The sequence below is a fragment of the Meleagris gallopavo genome, chromosome 5 (genome assembly GCF_905368555.1).
Source record: "Meleagris gallopavo chromosome 5, MGAL_WU_HG_1.1, whole genome shotgun sequence".
Classification (NCBI taxonomy): domain Eukaryota; kingdom Metazoa; phylum Chordata; class Aves; order Galliformes; family Phasianidae; genus Meleagris; species Meleagris gallopavo.
In genome coordinates this window covers 26,052,313-26,066,219 of record NC_139408.1, presented here as the reverse complement: position 1 = coordinate 26,066,219, position 13,907 = coordinate 26,052,313, and the positions used below count along the sequence as shown (strand labels likewise).

The following is a 13,907-nucleotide window of genomic DNA, read 5'->3' as shown; positions in this document are numbered from 1 at the left end:
GGCAGGGGAGAGGAAAGCTAAGGAAAGATAGAATATTTAGCTGAGCTTATCAACAACAATGAGTCACAGCTGGTGAAGTGAAACTGGGAAGATTTTCCACATATTTCCCCATCAACATTTTTTGTTAGATTTCAACCTCGTGAACGCCTGTTTGCTATCAGCATAAGACCAGCTAACTGCTGAAACTCCTGTCCATTTTGAGTCAGCAGAGGAGAACAGAAAGAGGGGAGAAGTCTTTGGGGTCCCACTGTACCTGAAGGAGTGTTTACATCTCATTCACCCACATGCAATTCAATCACTGGGGACATGTCCCTTTTTGGAGAGGCATTTCTGAAAGGTAATGTCTGGGCATCAGTTAGATTTCAGGAGAAAAAGCTCACCACAGAGTCTTCCCATCACCAGCACTCACCCGGCACGTCTCTCCTGGCTGCTAACCTGCATTAGGCCAGCTATGAAAAGTGCTGATCTCAGAGCCGTGATCCCAATGTTCCATATCTTACACCAACAGGTATATGTTAATGAACTCAAAGCTGCAAGCAGAAAGAGTCTGTAGAAAACACAGAAATCTACAATCTTCCAAACCCTTCTTTTAAAAAAAAATGTCACCAGGGTAAGCTTGTATATAGATCTAAGTGGGCTCTGATATCATTCTGATAAATATCTGATATATTTCTGATTCTGATAGTGAGAAACTCAGAACAGTAACTTCAGGTATGATGCAGCTTTTATTCATGGTCAAGACCAAAGAAGATTAGCAGTAAAACAGCTTTCTGATCCTCTATTTCCATCATTCCTATCTGGAATACAGCTCCATTCATTTCAATTTTTCCCCCATCTCCGACTAATCACATGTTGGGCTGTGGAGCCATGAGGCTACAAATACGACAGATTGCAAAATTGCTAGAACCATATCAAAAATTTCACAGCTGTATGACACAATGCACTGAACTGATGCTCACTTACTCTTCCAAAACGTAAAAAATGTTCAAAATACTTTGAAGAGGTAATTTTATTCCAATAGGCATAATCTATCTTCCTGTGGCTAGCATGAAGCCAACTCCAAGCAGAAAAGCAGCATAAGCACTGTGCTTTGTGTTTTGGCAGGAATAGCATGCCCGCATCTGATCAGATCACATCAGCGGTGCCAGCTGATGCGGTAGGGCAGGCTGGCATTAACCAGCTTGGGACACAGCCTTATTTCTCTGCTATGCACCTGATTTTCTTTGCACAGTCTGACAGATTTAGATTTTGAAGCCCTACAAAGCAGAAACCATTAAGCCACATGTTTGAGAGAATTCAGTCTTAACCAAAGAAATCAGGAGCTCAAATAACTTAATCATTGCCCCAACCAGAGCACTCTTTATAACACGCAAAGGAGCCAAAATGATGAGGGGTCTGGCAAGAAACAAGGGGGAGGAAACTAAATTATGTAGAGTTCCTTTCTTTCACGTATTTAGATTTAATATGCACATTACATCATTACAGTTGGCATTATATACTGATTTATTCATATTAACAGAAAGCAAAGACAACGTTATCAGATGTCGAAGCCTGATACAATGCACTGTGTTGCATGAATGGAGAGGTGATCCTCAGCGAGGCTGGCTCCATTCTGCTTTAGGGGACTGCGACCCTAAGTGTCACTTCCAGCCTTCCTCCCCAGCAGAATAACACTGATAGAGTCAGCGTCCCCATCAGCATCTGAGCAGGGTACTCTCTCCCAGCTACAGCTCAGCAGAACACCAAATTAATGACTCAGGGCTTGGCAAGCACACGCATGCTGATCATAGCCACCCCAGTGCACGTTCATCGACACCCATCCCTGCCCTGTTCACACTGCTCAGGTGGCTCCCAGCAGAGCCTCCCTCGAGAGCACTGGGGTGCCAGCAAAACCTTCCATGCAGCTGCAGCTTGAACCGCACCCAGCCGGGCAGGTAACTGAAAGCTGAGCCGCGTGCTGACACAGCCTCACTGGTCCCATGCTGGAGGAGATGGGGGTGAGAGGGATATTGGCCAGCAGCCGCCAAGACACCACATTATTCTTCTCTGAGACATCTGCTGGGAATCTTGGTTAAAATACGCTCTGCTGGGAAATAAACCATCTATAACAATGAGGGAAAAAAAGTATTGGAGGCTTGTACTTCTAATAGTTTAGGTCATTAAAGATAAATAAGTATTTTAAACATTCAGTATTGAAGCAGTTACTTAGGCTATTTGTTGCAGGTAACTTGGTTTACACAGCAGAGTTTCCTTTCTTTTGAAAGAAAAAATCACTTTCTACATTTCACATACTGGTCCAGTATATTATGGCTTCTTCCACGAGCTGCACAGAAGTTTTTAAAGAGAAGAAAGAAGCACTTCCCCTCAAAAAACGTTACAATGGGCATTTTTATAGGTATGCTTTCTCCTAGATACAGCACTTTAAAACTGATCACCTTGAAAGAAACAAATCAAAGATAAAACTGGGACCTGCATGAAAGAAGTAATCCATAAACCTCGGTCTCTACCCAAGGCAAAAGCCAGCAGCGTCATGCACCCCAATGCAGCCCCAGTCTGGGCTGGAAACGGCACTGCCTCTGCCTGGGCAATGTGCCACCTGAGCCTGGGGATCCCCAGGTCTGGACTCTGTTCGGCCAAGGGAAAGAACGTCAGCTCCCAGAGCGCATTCATCCTACTCCGACAAGTCCTCAGGGATAAACAGTATAGGAATTGTTCTTACTCAAGGCAACATCACTCACAGACAGCACAAGGATGAGCCCAGAATGAATTCCTACATTGTAAAATTGAGCTACCAAGCAAAGAAACTCAGCTTCAATCTGAATGAAAAAGCAGGGTGAGAAAACACCAGTCTCAGCACATGGTAATTCTAAGAATCTGGAATGTCTCTTTTCTAGACAGCAGAGGCACAGCCAAGGAGATAAACAAAGCACCTCCAGGAAGCCATACTTCCAGTTTGAGGAAAGCAGAGGAAGAAGTGTATTTCCACAAGGCTACACATCGGGTGTGCCCCATTACCTTCCCTGGAGTCCGCCAGCACTTGAGGACAGAACCCATTTCACCTCCTGGGCTGCCCCCCTGCACAGCCTGGCACGCTGTTCCCATTCACCCACTGAGGACTCAACCTATTGGACACTGTGAACCCAGACCTCAGGACATATAGTTCAGTATTACCACCTATCTTTGGAACTTTGTAGCTCATCCTGGATAACTCAGTATTGCTTTCACACACCACGTATTTTTTAAATCTTTTTTTTCAGTGAGAGTTTTATGTCACAAGCTCCGTCCATTCTCACCAGCGGAACAAATTTACAAAAACACTACAACAGATATTCACACACAAGTTACTCATGCGGCCAGACAAACACTGTAACTAGTAACACATCTATCTGGCTCTCCTCATTCAGAGCAGCACATCCTCAGATCTTCAGGATTTGGCTTCTCTCCTCCCCTCTCACCCCCTACAACTTTGTTCTTATGCTCATGTTTCCCTGCATAAATACAAAAACATTCATCCATCATTTTCCCTGAAGAGTGGTGCTGGAATACAGAAAAGAGAGTGTTCCTGTGGGCAGCAGTATTGGCTTGAAATGTGTCATGCTGGGGCTCATTTATGTTTTTAAGAGACTTCAGAGCCACATTGTAGAGATTTTGGTATATGATTTAATGCATCGAACAACTCTGTTCTGTCAAGCAGAAGAACACTCCCTTCTGCAAAGCCACATTAAAATCACCTTCACATCACTTGCAAATGCTGAACTGGCAACCTAACTGTCCATCTATCTTGTTGCTTCCACCTGCTGGAAGAAGCACTGCACATCATACTTTGTTATTAAGAATTAGCAACCAGCTGCTTATGCAACAACATCCAGACAATAAACAAACAAACAAATAAATAAGTTGTCTCCATCAGCACTTAGTCACACTGTAGGGTTGTTTTGGCGGTGGGTAGGAGAATATGGAAACTTCCAGTTCTGAGTCCCAAGCTTGAAGTCGAGCTTACAAAATACTGCTGCCACACAGAGCCCAAAGACCTATGCTGGCCTGCTGCTGACATTAAGCAAGGAGGTGAGCACAGATCTTTTTGCGCTGGTGCCGCATGCCACAGAACCCATCATAACAGTGAAGGCCAGTGGTCCGTCAGGGCCGGAGCCACCGGTCAGGGCGATTCTATCCAACAGGCACAGCAATTGGAAAACTGACCGCTGCCACATGTTTGTGGCAGAGCAGCTACAGAGAAGGCCAATGGGGCTTGTAAGGTTAGCTCCAGCACTGCGCTCAGCAGGCTGCATTGAGCTGGTTCCCAACCACCTGGCTGGGAATAAACGTCCCCGAGCACATCAGGGCTGTCCAACAGCACGGCCAGCCGAGGACGGGTTAGTCACTGTCCCACAGCCTGGCGGAGCCAAAGGAGGGAGGGCACCGCACCGTGACACTGGGACACAGCTAGCAGCAGCTCCTCCTGCGTGCATCAGGGCAGAGCAGCAGCAGGACGACCAAAAAGGCAGCAGCAGCTCAGCGAGTGCATTTAACTGATAGTATGACATAAAAGTCAGCTGTGGGAGTGCAGAAAGAGAAGGGGTGGGGGAAATCGGGCTCTGTAAATTACAAGATCTTAACTGCATTAAATACATTATGGTATCGTAAGCGCATCACTAGTAAGGCAGGGGTGGAGGAAATGTGGCTAGCTGCTAAGGCTGGAAGCTGCATTGCTGTGCTCTAGACTTGGTCTTCAATTCAGAAAGTTTCTTAACAACTTTGTTCTAGTTTAGTCACCCACAAAACAAAGGCAATAATCCCTTCTTCACAGGGGTGATGAGAGGTTTAATTAATTTATGTTTACAAAGCCCACTGAGATTTCTGACTGACACTTTAAGTCATTCAGAATACCACTTAATTGCATTTGTTTCTTCTGCTGCCCTGCATCTCCACATTAAGATATCCGAAGAAGATGATGAAAAGAAAAAATAGAGATAGGTACACAACAATGAATCCAGCATTTCCAACCCATTGCTGCCCATCAGCACTCTGAGTGCCGCCTTTTCTGCAGGCAAAGAACTCTGTGTTTATCCAGACACCTGCTGCCCTTTCCTCGCAGATCTGTTACACTCATATCTCTGCCGTTTTTGCCCCGGAGCACCGTGTAGGTAAGCAGGGTGCTGGATGGCAGAAATAGCAGGCGGCTGCGTCGGGCTGACCAGACTGCCAGAGGCAGCGAGGGGGCTAAAAGCAGAGGGATGAAAGCTCCTGAAGAGAACCAGCAAGTGAGAAAAGAGGCAGAGAGAGAGGCGAGCTGGATGTGGCAGCGCCCATCACAGCCGGGGGGACTGCATGCACCGAGCTATTCCGTGCAGCGCGTTCCCAGGGACGCTCAGGTATACGGGAGCACGTTAACCCGAGAGCAGCGCAGCGTGAACGAGGCCACCCGTGTGTCCAAGTGCCGGAGAGAAACTGAGCTCTGGGCACCCGCGGACGCGCGGCACAGCCGGGGCTACCGACACCTGAGCCGGGATGTCTCCGTCTCTACATTGTCCCCGGCTCGGAGCGAAACCTTTGTGCGGGCAGTTTCTATAGGGGGCGTTTGTGGGTTTTCAGATACAATCAAAACGCAGATAAATGCAAATGTCATTCGGCTCCCTTTCATTGTCAGGGAGGACACATGAGGATAAAACGTTGTGCGCTACGTCCTTTCCCCTATTATGCGTCCTACCGCTTTTGTCCTAATTTACTCCATGCATAATTTATTTACATGTGTATTGTTTCCCGATCAGCAACTTTAAAGAATGAGTGAAAATTATAAAATGTTTTATTAAACAACTTCTCAATAAAAAATGCAGGTGGTGCCGGGCAGCCCGCGCCGGTCCCACTTCCTCCGCTCAGCACAGCACTTGGGCAGGCAGGGAGAGGAGCTGCCCATTGTTCGCGCTCTCCCACGCCGCGCGAGAGGAGCCGAGCCTGCCGCTGCCCTCCGGGCTCAGCCCGGCGGGGCCGGGGCCGGCCGCTCGCCCCCCCCGGGGCTCCCGAGCACCGCTGCCCGCGGAGAGCGGCTCCGGAAGCCGGGCGGGAGCTGCGAGCGGGACGGAGCGCCCGGGGCGGCAGCGCGACAAGTTGCTTCGGGCGGCGCGGGTCCGGAGAGCGGCGGCGGCGGGTGCGGAGCCCCGGCCCCGGGATCCCATTGAAGGAGCGCGGGGCACCTGCACTGCCGCTGTCCGCGGCCGTGTGGGCGCTGCGGAGCGCACGCGAAATGAAAGCGAAGGTTTTCTGCCAGGACAGTGCGGGAGAGCCGGCAAACGTGTCAGCGCCTCTCCGCTGCCCGAGGCTCTCCCTCCCTGCAGACAGCGGAGAGACGGCGGCAGGAGTCCCCGAAACCACCTTCGAGTGGTTTTCCAACTCCAGCCAGAGGCACGCGAGTCAAAAACAAACAAGCAAAAAGCAGCAGAAGAAAAGAAAGCGGAGCCACCCCGCAGCCCTCACTTCGGCTCCGGACTCCGCTCCGCGCGGCCGCGGAGTGGGGGGAAGCGCCGCCGCCAGGTGCCCGCGCTACGCTCCGTCCGCGGGAGCGCTGCCTCGGGAGGGAGAACTCTCCCGCAGGAGGTTACGCGGAGCCGGATCGCGCTCTCCCTGATGCCCCGGGATTAGCCGCGCGCGCCGCGACCGAAGGGAAACACGGGAGGAGAGCCGGGCGGACGGCGAGCGGTCCCGCGTCCCTCGCAGGACGGGGACCCGGGTGGCGGCCGCAGCCGAGGCTCCCTCCCGCTCCCGGTGCCCGCTCCGGAGCTGCGAGAGGCACCAACTCTTCGGCGCTCGGAGCGATGGAGCCTTCCGCGTGCACGGCGACCGTAGCGCCGCAGCCCCGCGCCGCACCCCACTCCCTCGCGGCACGGAGCTCCCCGCTGCCCGCCCCGCCCGCCGCCGGACCCCGCGGGACGCCGCCAGGTGCGCGCCGCCCGGGGCCGCAGGACGCGCCGCTCGCCCGGAGGCGCCGAGCCGGGGCCGCGCGCGGAGGCGGGGATCCGGGGCCGGGCGCGGCGGGCGGGCGCCCTTTCTCGTACCGGAACCACGCGGAGCGTGTGCGGTTCTGAGCCCTACTTACGCTTTCAGGGGGTTGTGAATGACAGTCGCCATTTTGCTACAATGTAACAGAATATTGTGTCTCGGAGTTCTAAAGGTTCGCTCAGGGGAAGCGGCCAGCCAATCGGCACGCTCCGTGCCGGCCCGCCGCCCAATCGGGCGCCGGAGGCGGAGCCAACGCGCTGCTAGTTATTAGGGGAGCTGTCAAAGCCCAGAGGTCGCTCCCTGCCTGTGGAGCGGGCGGCGAGCGGCCCTTAAAGGGGCAGCACCCGCACGGGGCACGCGGCCGGGCGTCTCCTGCCAGCGGCCGCCCCCGGGGACGCCGACCCACCCGGCGCCCCCCCCCGCCGGGCCGGCACCGCCGCCCGCCCGTCCCCCGGGAGCCGCCGGCGCTCGGCAGAGCCGCTTCCCCCACGAATTTCCCTCTCGCGTCGGGCGGCCGCGGCCCCGCGCCCTTACATAACGCCCGGCGGCACTGCCCGTCGCGCCCCGCCCCGTCCGCTCCCGGGACGGGACGGCCATGGCAGCGAGGGACGGCGGCGGTGACGAGTCCCGGGAGCCCGCGGCCACACCTGCCGCTACTCCGAGGGGCTCGGGAGGAGTTGTGGAGCTCGGCCGAGCGACCGAAGGAGGCTGCGGACGCGGAGGCAAATCGCCGGAGTGGATGCAGTTACACCGCGTGAGGCGGACACGGTCCGAGCCAGGAGCTTCGCCTCGCCCTGCGGCAGCCGTCTCTCCTGGAGGACACCTTTCCTTTCGGGCACCTCTGTTCAACCAGAAACAACAACGACGCCTGCCTCTCCTCTCCTCGCATTCATATAACCGGATGAAACTCAACTATGGGCAGTTAAAGCATTCCCCCGTCACAAGAGCAAGACAGGCGCCTACGGAGCTAGCCTGTCCTACAGCTTAATGAAAGAATGGAAGTAAATGTTTGAGAGATGTTCAGGTGTAACAGAGAGAAAACAGCAATTGCTGGGCTCATGGGATGAGCTCTGCAAGTACAGAAAAACAAAATCTTTCCCAACTGTTTGTCAAAATAAAACTTTCTAATGTGTGGGCAGCAGAGAAAAGGATGAGAGATGGAGAACAGAGAGGTACAGAAATTATTAAATGCAGATAAGAAGGGGAAAGAGCAATGCATCGCTTTCCCATTCATACAGGATTCAGGAGGTTTGCCGGAAGTTAAGCCCTCCTTAGCATGCCTCGGGTCCTCCCTTCCCAAAGCACCACCTGCTCCAGCTCCAAGGCCAACTTGCCCACTGTGTGCGCCCAGAGGGAACCATCTCCCCCATCCAAGCCATTTGGTTACAGGAGAAATAAGCTTCCTGTCAGCTGGAGAGTCGCCAGACTGCCGAGATGTATCCTAACCACGGTTCTGGGAAGCAATCTTTAAGAACGTTTCCATCATCATATTACATTATATTATTTTGTCTGGTAGTGGTCCAGGTGACATTGACTGTAACTGCAGAAACCCGTGTTCAGTACTCACACTGTTCACAGGAAAAGCTAACCACAAACTGCCGAGTTCTCACAAGCACACGTTGCTGTACATGCTGCACAGAAATGAATGGGTCTGCATGCACCTGAACTGGTGACCCTCGACCAGTGACCTGAATCACACCCCACTGCCACAAAGATTTCTGGTTTGATGCACTGTTGTGCTATTCACTCAGTAACAAAAATGATCCAAACGTTACCATTTACCCCCGGACGGCCAAATATCCAAGTGAGGGACAGCAACTCCTTTGCTTCATGTGACAAGAAAATCAGCCCAAAACCACACAGTGCTGCAGAACTGGAGGCAGCGTTAGGCTGCTGAGGGAAGGCACCAACATCCGGCTGTGCTCTAGGAAGTCCTGAGATACCCTAATACAAAATGGTGACGCTTTGAGAGAATTAAAACAAAACAAACTTGTTTGAGGTCATTTTCAGAAGCGTAACAAGCCTCTCTGACCCTTTTTGGATGGAGATAAAGGCCCATTCCTGCTCTGCAGGCACAGAGATCTCGGCACACTCTGCGGGGAGTGCGGTTTTCTCCTGCTCTTGCAACAGCCCTCCCTCCCTTGCTGCTCCTTCCACATGGGCACTGGGCCTGTATCAGCCACCAGCAGGCACAGCAGGCAGCGATAACCACCACAGCTACCGGCCAGGGGAGCATCAGAGCCATCCTGCTCAGAGGGGTCCCAGCAGGCCGAGTGCAGAGCGGCCGCACCAGGGCCCATTCCTGCTCTATCTCTGCAGATGGAGACATTCAATCTCGCTCACACCTAGCTTTCCAATAGCACGTTTCATGGAGGCCTGAGCAGCATTTAGTTTACTGGTTTAGCTGTAAAGAAGGCACAGAGCACTGACTGACGGCACACACACAGCGACCTACGTAACTTATTCACTGATTTACTAGTTGAAAGGAAGAGAGCCGTTACAAAATGTTATTAATAAAACAAACCATACCACAGAGAGCTCCATATCCACACACACACAGCACTCCATCATCAACTGATCATTCACAAACTAAAGTTTTAGATTCATTTGTCTTCTGGTTTTGGGCTACCGTAAGTCACTAATCAATACTGTTAATGTGGATCTAAACCACGCATGAGCATCAATTCAAGGCCCACACATCTGAAATACCTCACTTCCATATCCACTGAGTTCCAACTTCACGATTTTTACATTCCCAATAACTTCTGATAGTTGATTCAGACCTACCAAAAACAGTCCAAGGAGGCTTCAAGGAAATATACGCACTGTAAAAACATTTAGCATTAAAGAAAGATAATATAGGTTTATTTTTAATAAATGGTTGCCAACTGCTTGGACAGCCAACTCTCACCATTAAAAATGGAAGGTAGATTTTGACATAACACAGTAAAATCTCTGGCATTAGCATGATGCCTAAAGCACTCTGATCCCATAGGGCAGGAGCAAGCAGATCTTCAGAAGGCACAACCCACATCCTCACCTCCCGGCACATGGAAAGCAAGTAGGAGAAAAACAGGGTCCTTTCCACTGTGCTGGAAGCGTCACAGAGATCATATCGTGACCATCCTGAACTACCCCTATCTCAAATGTTAATCCAAATACATTGCTACTTTCTGCAAGTGGTCAAAAACATTCCTGCTTGGCCCACAAAGCCTTATTTCAGCTGAGGAACCTTTCACTGTGAAACCTTTCACCGCTCATTGTCTCCAATTTTCCCTTTTATCTTCAGTTTTCATGTAGAGTTGTTCTTTTCTGGAGGGAGGCAAGGTTAGGCTCTTGCTTACACATTCCTCAACTCTTGTGAATTGGAAAGTGAAACAAACTAGATACTAACACTGAAAGCCACTAATCTAATTTTGCTATGCAGGGAAACAAAAGCAGCAGTTGGTAGTCTACCAGAAGCCACAGGGGTTTTTTTAGCTTTAATATTTCCAGATATGCCTAGTAATATACAACTGTGCTTTGCTCAAACTTATTCATATTCAAACGACGGGATTCACAAAGATATAAGCATGATAGCATGCTCTGTGAGAGAAGACTTAATTTGTAAAAGCAAAACAGGGCCCCACATCCCCAGATATCCTGCAACAAATTTGAAGTCTTAACTCCCTTTTATTTATTTAAAGCTTTGTAGGCATCTCATACACTGGTTCTTGTCAGCCCTCCTCCTCCTTTTCTTTGATCTTTCTCAATAGTTGAGTTAGCTGAAAGAGGAGAGGACAGTATCAGGGTGTCAATGTTACAGACTCAACAGCAGCCCTCTGCAGACACATCACCAGCAATCTGACACAGTCAGCATAACAAAGATAACTACGGAGCTACGCAACGTAAAAATCGGCGCCAATGATTCATTCTTTGTAACTTTGGCAATCGCATTCTTAAAAGGTGGCCTCCAGTTTTATTTTTTTTTCTTGCTTTCTTAAAAGCAAAATTCCCCTACATAGCTACAGCAACAGCTTTTTGAAACCTCAGGGCTAGCTTCATTGCAGGCCTCATTCTGACTTCGCAAAGTTTTAATTCTGCGCTCTGTCTTCTTTCCCACAAGCACCGAGGACATACTGTAATTATGATGGTTCTTAGACAGGTTTAACGTTTGGATTGAGCATATATTTCACCAATGAATCACGGTGAAACTCTACCTGAAAAAAAAAAAATGACAACTCACAAAAAAACATTGCCAAATTTGTTCAAAGAGCATTAACTTGGAATTTAGCTCTTGATTGGAAGAGGTTCACCTTTACTTCATTATTTATGGTACCACCCCAGAGAAAGGAATGAATATCTGACTGTGACTATCCGGTGGCTCCCCTGTGAAGGTTTTTTTATATTTATTTAAACTGCAGGCAGAATTGAGCTGTGCAGATATAGCTGGAGAACAATAACCTGTTTTCTTTCAACATTTGGACTTATTTTGTTAGTTGTAAAATATATTTCAGATCTTACAGGGCTAAGGGAACAGTTGCTATTGGAAGTCTGTTAAAACAGGTTACTTTTGCAGCACATAAAGCAGTTACACTACAGTGGAAATTAAACTTAACCTGAAAATTTCTCACCTTACAACATTTTTATTAATATTTATATTTATTGTCAGTATTTAACAAAACTTTCAGTGCTGTCAGCTCTTTTTCCATAGAAATACAAAATTACTGTGTTGCAACTTTACTTTCTCTTTCCTTCCCTTCTTTTTTGTTCTCTTACTTCCAAAAGAATTCTGGTACTAAAGGAAGACTGAAATCTTGCCACCATATAACTCAAAATATCTTTCTCTGTGTAAAAGTTCAGGATAAGAAAAATAAAACTTGATGTATTGGTGAAGGTGGAAAGGAAAACAATCCATGTAAACAGCAGTTTGGAATTAGTGAGGGGGTAAAGAAGGCATTAAGCTCATTTTATTGCATTGATTGGCCAAACACCAGAGGAAAACACAAGTAAAGGGGAATAGGATGCTCGTGGTTTAGTTATCTTTTAAAACCCTGCTAAATAGAAGGAGCTTTAAAAGTGTCCTGAAATTGTTTCTATGTTCTTTATTTTGGTAGAGGAGGGAAACAACAGAACGGCACTGACCGACCTGTTTAAATACCAGTTTAGGTCAAGGCTGCCTTTAAAGCTGGCAGACTCTTGGAAATCTCAGTGGACACAAGGTGCTGGGATAACACAAAATTGATCCCAGGAATTTATTAAAGTAATAGCAATTAAAGCCACAAAGCCATAGCAAAGCCAGCCCTGATTTTCCTGCCCCTAAATCTCCTCAACAACTTGTACCCATGGAGTTAATTTGATACATATTTCCCTAATCCAAACAGGCTCTCAGACCAGAAGTACCTCCTTCACAATTTTACTGATACTCCTACACAGAGATAGCTGTTTTGGTAAAATCTCTTATATAAAAACAGCTTCACTAAGGGTGGAGAGCTATTTGTTGGGGCTGCAACGTTCTGTTGTTGTTTGGGGCGTGTTAAACAGGGGTGGAACAGTTTTGGTGTCAAGGACACCTGCTAATAGAGAGGCCCTACTGCAACAGGAAGCACTGCCTTGCAGCTCTTGCCCCATCCGTTTCTGCAGCACATCTAAGCCAGTATGACAATTTTTCTACAAAAGCTCAGTCTTTTGCTAGAGGTGACAGGCCTTTGTTGATGCTGTTATAGTGCTGCCTCAACAGAGAGTAGCTACGAATGTCAGATTATTATGAAATTCTAAGAAAGTGGCTGATGGGATAGTATTTGGTGCAAGGCCCACATTTTTGCTACTACTGGTGCTGCTTGTTAGACTATTTCTAGGACTATTCTGTAGAGTCCTTGTTCAACTCCAAGAAAGACTGTGTAGTGCAAGATTTCAACATTTGTGTCTATTTGTGTGTGTATGTATGTATGTATATACACATACAAGCCAGACTCTCATCCTGATGTACATTGCATATATAGAACTATTAATTTCATCAGCATCATTGCTTCTGATTTATATCAATACCTACAAATGTAATATTAGACAAGCATCCCTCCAAAAATCATAGTTAATAGCAGTTACCAGTGAGCTCAAGTAGGCTATAGCGTCTCAAGCCTGTTACCTGGTATGCCACTGCATTGCTACAAGTAGTACTCACACGTATAATATTATTTACTCCGTCTCCAGATCTCAGGGATGCAGGATAGAAAGAATTTGCTACCCAAGTTTTGGGAGTCAAACAGAAATCTAAACGCATCATCACACGAAGCTCACAAAGCCATCTGTGCCACGCGCAGAAGATCCAAGTGCCACACCTTGCTATTTCTTCCACAATCTTTTTTTAAAGTTTTAAAGGTCAACCAGCTAAGAGCATCCCAGCACCTAATTCTGAAAAAAACACCAGCACGTTCAACATCAGAAAAAGAAAGAGAAAGAGAGAGAGAGAGAGAAAAGCCATCAGACATATCTGAAGGTACCTCAGAGACCTCATAACATTTAGACTTTTTGGTATCTATCATTTTTGAGAGTAATTGAGCACAACAGTTTTTAAACAGAGCAGAATTTTGTAGAATTAGAAATAAGACTGGTCACCTACTAAGGTCTGTGTCTTCCATGTGCTGAATTCTCACTTAATTGAAAAACCCAAAGGGTTTGTCCATCTCACATGCAGCAAAATGCTCCCTCCCATCTGGTGTCTACAGCTAAAGTCCTCATGAAATACGATCTAAAAGCATTAGAACAATTCTCTTAGAGTAAAAAAATTTACAAGGAGCAATATTACAGCTGCTGCTGCAATACTCCAGCTTGCACAAAGTAGAATACTTTACTAAATTATTTTCTTAGGGGAGATTCTTCCTGTCTGGCTCCTGCAGGCATCAGCATCTTGCTACCAAACACAAGCAGTGGGAATT

General features: G+C 48.3%; 1 protein-coding gene across 7 annotated transcripts in view; it reads right to left on the bottom strand.

Moving 5' to 3' along the window:
- Positions 1 to 13,907, bottom strand: part of DPF3 (double PHD fingers 3) — a 179,927-nt gene that overhangs the window by 151,474 nt on the left and 14,546 nt on the right. For 3 of the 7 annotated variants that reach the window (XR_014883529.1, XR_014883530.1, XM_085224906.1), the window contains exon 1: positions 7,091 to 7,221. The exons of 3 other annotated variants lie outside the window; for them this stretch is intronic. Coding sequence is in view for 2 of the 4 variants with exons in the window: in XM_085224906.1 (XP_085081032.1) it covers positions 7,091 to 7,122 (32 nt within the window). In the remaining 2 variants the exon portion in view is untranslated. Of the gene's footprint in view, positions 1 to 7,090; positions 7,223 to 13,907 lie in introns of those variants that run through there. One more of the 7 variants, XM_085224897.1, reaches the window with a different exon arrangement.